Source organism: Macrobrachium rosenbergii, chromosome 11 (assembly GCF_040412425.1).
Source record: "Macrobrachium rosenbergii isolate ZJJX-2024 chromosome 11, ASM4041242v1, whole genome shotgun sequence".
NCBI classification, from domain to species: Eukaryota; Metazoa; Arthropoda; class Malacostraca; order Decapoda; family Palaemonidae; genus Macrobrachium; species Macrobrachium rosenbergii.
In genome coordinates, this window is record NC_089751.1 from 40,360,617 (window position 1) to 40,365,573 (window position 4,957).

Sequence of the window (4,957 nt, forward strand, 5' to 3'; positions counted from 1 at the left end):
TATTCTGTGATCATTTTCCCAACAGTGTTTGGCAACTGCCGACGTCTGATTATAATGCCTTATGTTCTGCAGATGTTGTTTGCTTCGCTCTTTACATGATTTGCCAGTTTCGCCATAGTACCCTTCTTCACAGTCTAGACACGCTGCCATATATACCCCCTAATCTCTTCCCCTCTACCGACTTTTTGTTTCTAACTATTTTATTCCTAATGGTGTTTTTGTAGCTGCCTATCAATTTGAAATTATTTAGCTTTCTGTTGATGGGTGCAATAGAGTTGTTGTCCGGGACTGTAATTGTTTTCTTTCCTACCAAATGTTCCTTTTCTATCCTTTCCCTCTCCCCAAAATAGTTTTTCCTTGCTTTGATGTGGGCCCACTCCCACCAATATTTAGGGTAACCTAATCTCCTAAAATTCTCCCTCAGGTAATCCAGCTCTTCGTCTAAAAATTCGGGACTGCAGATCCTATAAGCCCTGATGGCCAACCCTGTCATTAATCCTATTTTTATTTCTTTCCTATGACTGGAGAACCTATGTATGTATGAATTGGTGTGTGTCTTCTTCCTATATACCTTGAATTTTAAGTTTTCCCTTTCCCTCTTGACCAGGACATCCAGGAAAGGAATTTCTCCCTCCGTCTCTTCTTCTATTGTGAACTTGATGTGTTCATTTAGTTTATTTATGTGTTCTAAAAACTTGTGTAGATCTTCCCTTTCTCCCCTGTAAATAATCAAGATGTCATCCACGTATCTTACCCATTTTACGATATTTAAGTTCCCTTTATTTACTTTGTCCACCTCCTCCTTTTCAAACTATTCCATAAAGATATTAGCTAGAATTGGTGAAAGACTTGAACCCATGGCCACGCCATTTTTTTGTATATAATGGTTTTCGCCCCACTTGAAAACACACAGATATAAATACAGCTGGACTACGCGTCTGCTTATTGTACGGATACTTGATAATGTGGACTGTTTGTCCATGAAAGCTTGTAACTTTTTCTGAATAAAAAACTCCGTTAGATACCATCCAGTTTGAATGAGGTCCTTTTAGTAACTCTACTAATGCACAGGACAATTGTGTATGTGATAAAGTTAATATATATATATATATATATATATATATATATATATATATATATATATATATATATATATATATATATATATATATATATGTTTATGTTTTGGGTTTTGAGGAGCAGAGAATGTATTATTTCTACCGTTTCATAGGAACGAGAGCCCATGAAAATACATATTTCATATTTCATTACAGCTTGTTTCATCTTTTTCTAATTAATATTACTTTGATTAAAATCATCAATGATCCCGGTAATTATAACTTTTGCGCCATAGATATGCAGTTGCCTTCAAACGACCTAGAGAATTATCCAGTAAGATTTTTTTTTTTTTAGAAATAGGAGATTTCAGGGGTTGCAAGAAGAATACCTTTGCTTCGCTCATTTTTTCCCACCTCCTCTCACTCTCTCTCTCTTCCTCTCCCTCTTCCTCTCTCTCTCTCTCTCTCTCTCTCTCTCTCTCTCTCTCTCTCTCTCTCTCTCTCAAAGAGATGTAATATTCAAAGTAGAATATTACATCTCTCTCTCTCTCTCTCTCTCTCTCTCTCTCTCTCTCTCTCTCTCTCTCTCTCTCTCTCAATAAACAAAGGAAAGACAAAAAATTAAGGAGACAAATAATGAGTAAGTAGTAACGAGTTTGATAAATAAAATTCGATAAACAGCATAAACTTGAAGTTGCGAGCCCAGCGGCGTTGACGAAGTCACCGGCTCCCGTAGCCTCATTCACATCTAATTATAACTCTGTGACATTCAAGAAGACTCCTCTTTCGCGCTAAAAGTACCACCCCCATTACGTCATCGGTTCTGCGTCATGACGTCACACTTCACCTGGTTTGTTACTATTGTTGCGGCATCTAATTTCATTGCTGCGTAATGTCCTCTGAGACGTCACGACCGGAGCAGCCATTAACGACTTCCTTCGGGAACCTTTTAGTTTCCTGCAAAAGAAAACCATTGAGATGGCCGTTTGTCAGTCCGTCCGCACTTTTTCTGTCCGCCCTCAGATCTTAAAAACTACTGAGGCTAGAAGGCTGCAAATTGGTATGTTGATCATCCACCCTCCAATCATCAAACATACCAAACTGCAGCCCTGTAGCCTCGGTAGTTTTGATTTTATTTAAGGTTAAAGTTAGCTATGATCGTGCGTCTGGCACCGCTACTGGTGCCAACAACACAGGCCACCGTGGCTGAAAGTTTCATGGGCCGCAGGTGAGAGTTTCATGGGCCGTGGCTGAGAGTTTCATACAGCATTATACGCTGTATGGAAAACATGATTGCGCCGAAGAAACTTCGGCGCTTTTTTTTACTGTTTTTCTTTCTTTCTTTTTATGTTCTCGCATTACGACTAATTTTATCCCAGCTCCGTTGGACTGTGGAACAGCCTCCCTGAGGATGTCGGGCAATCGGAACCTCAAAAGTTCAAGCGAAGGTGCAATGCATTACTACCCCAAGGCAATTTTCCTCGTATTTTGTCATTTACTTACATTTTTATCTATTTCTCTATTCAGTTGTTAACTAATTTCTTCTTTCCTAATAACTGATCTCTTCTTTCCGCATTTCCTATTCCCGTCTGTCAGTTCTTTGAAATGAACACCATATTCTTTGGAATCTTGAACTTCAAATCCGTGGCCCCTGTCGTTTTCCTTCATATGAATATGGTTCGTGTTCTGCATAATAATAATAATAATAATAATAATAATAATAATAATAATAATAATAATAATAATCATTGGTATTTATAATTTCCTAATATTCTCATGAAGCGACCAGAAAATAATTAATTAACTTTCTTGTATATAATACATTGCTCATAAGTAAGAAATATATTGAAAAAGGAGGATAAGAGGAAATACCAAGAACTGTGTTCTCCCTCATCAAGGATGTGGTCGGAGGCGATGGTCCGAATTATTCATTATATATCGCGTGAATAAAGCGACGAGCTGAATAATGAAAAGCTTGATACTCGTCCCATCCTAGTCCATGAAGTTCTTTGGCTGCGTAAGTCTCGCTGAATTTGTTCATGCTTTCTTTCGTCTTCGTCGCTGGTAATCATTGGTAATCAGTATTTGCAAGGGAAAACAAGCAAAAAATGCGCCGGAGTTTCTTCGGCGCAGTCGAGTTTTCTGTACAGCGTATAATGCTGCATGAAGCTCTCAGCCACGGCCCATGAAACTCTCACCCGCGGCCCATAAAACTTTCAGCCACGGCCCGGTAGTGGCCTGTGTTGTTGGTACCTATAGCGGTGCCAGACGCACGATATGACTAACTTTAACCCTAAATAAAATCAAAACTACTTAGGCCAGAGGGCTGTAAGTTGGTTTGTTTGATGATTGGAGGGCTGATGATCAACATACCAGTTTGCAGCCCTCAAGGCTCAGTAGGTTTTAAGATCTGAGGGCGGACGGACAGACTAATTGCCGTCTCAATAGTTTTCTTTTACAGAAAACTAAAAGGGACTGTGATTATGGCTTCTGAAAAACCGTGGTATCTTTGCTGGATCATAGTTGGTGGTTTGGTTTGAATCCTGAGCATCTCGTGAACTGTAGCAAGCAAGATTCTTTGTGGGAAATGGAGCAGAAATCTTAGTTTGAACTGAGAGCAGTTGATATTCTTGGTCAACTGCCTCAGCATGCAACTACTTGATTCATCTGACCCTCTCCCGCAGATTATCCCCTTCTTGGTTAATTGTGCAATACGCTTGATTTGAAAACAGTCCAATGTGGCCTGAGTCTGCGCGCAAGTTTGTCCATTACAAAGAATATCCTCAGTCTGAAAAAAAGAGTTCAGGCTAGGCGCAAGGTGCACTCATGATACGAGCGCAGTTAGCCACTTACTTTTGGCAGTACTCTTCCACGTAACTGTCTTGATCTTGGCGCAAATCCTTTGATATATGTGCTTGTGATATATTCTTGTTTAGCAATAGTGATCGACTCCTTACCCTGAGTTTGATAAAATGCTTGGTCTAACGACTGAGAATGACTTTGGTGAGTGGGTGTGTGAAAGGTAACATTCAACTGGCAAGCTTCGGAATTCTTTTTCTTCTTCTGTTTTTCATCTGATGACTGACAACCTTTCCTTGTTTCCTTGTTATCTTTGAGTTCTGCTGGAAAGGTGCATTAGACTGCCCTTTTTGATTGGTTTAGGTGTTGTGATCAAATAGGTAACTTTTCTGGTATGAATTCAAGAACACCTGCTCACTAATATTCAGATAGCGGTCTCGCTTTACTAATATCTATTCCTCTGCTTCTGATACAGCAGACACTAAACCCACAGGTATGGTTCATTTTCTACACTTAAGAACATTCTAATTAAGCGTTTCAGTTCTCATTTTGAATTTCAGTGCAATCGCTCTCCCTATTTTGAACGCAATGGCATCCCCTTTTTGAGCAATTAACTTGCTAAAGCGAGCTTAACAAGCTTGATTTAATAGAATCAAAGGCTTATTTCGGTCTCCGAGTTCAAGTGCAGCTAGCTGTCTGTGTCTGTGATCTCAGTTTTACCTGGAATAAAGAAAGCTCACTTTCGAATATCCTACCTCCTGCTTCATCCTTCTTGACTGGGTTGGTAACTCTCTCTAACATCTGAAGCAGAAACCTCTCCTGGGTATAAATAACACTTCCCGCGTCCAGCGTTGGTATATTCCGTGCCCTGATTTCAGAGGGCATTCTTGAAATGGCCTCTAATGACAGTGCTGGCCCTTGATAGATAACCTTGTTTCGTGTGAATTCAGTTAATGTCTCTTTTTAGAATTCATGTATTGTTCCACTTTTAGGTACAAATATCCTTTCGCCTTCCTCTTCTTCTTGATATAAGCATTGTCATAGTCATAATTATTATATTGATATTATGATGAAAATTTTATTATTATTATTATTATTAT

General features: G+C 39.2%; 1 protein-coding gene across 1 annotated transcript in view; it reads right to left on the minus strand.

The window, feature by feature from the left end:
- Nucleotides 1-4,742, minus strand: part of LOC136843519 (uncharacterized) — a 13,504-nt gene extending 8,762 nt beyond the window's left edge. Inside the window, exons 1-2 of the mRNA XM_067112054.1 lie at nt 4,613-4,742; nt 3,912-4,180 (exon numbers count right to left, since the gene is read on the minus strand). Coding sequence (XP_066968155.1) covers nt 3,912-4,180; nt 4,613-4,742 — 399 coding nt within the window. The remainder of the gene's footprint in view (nt 1-3,911; nt 4,181-4,612) is intronic.
- Between the last annotated feature and the right edge of the window lie 215 nt (nt 4,743-4,957).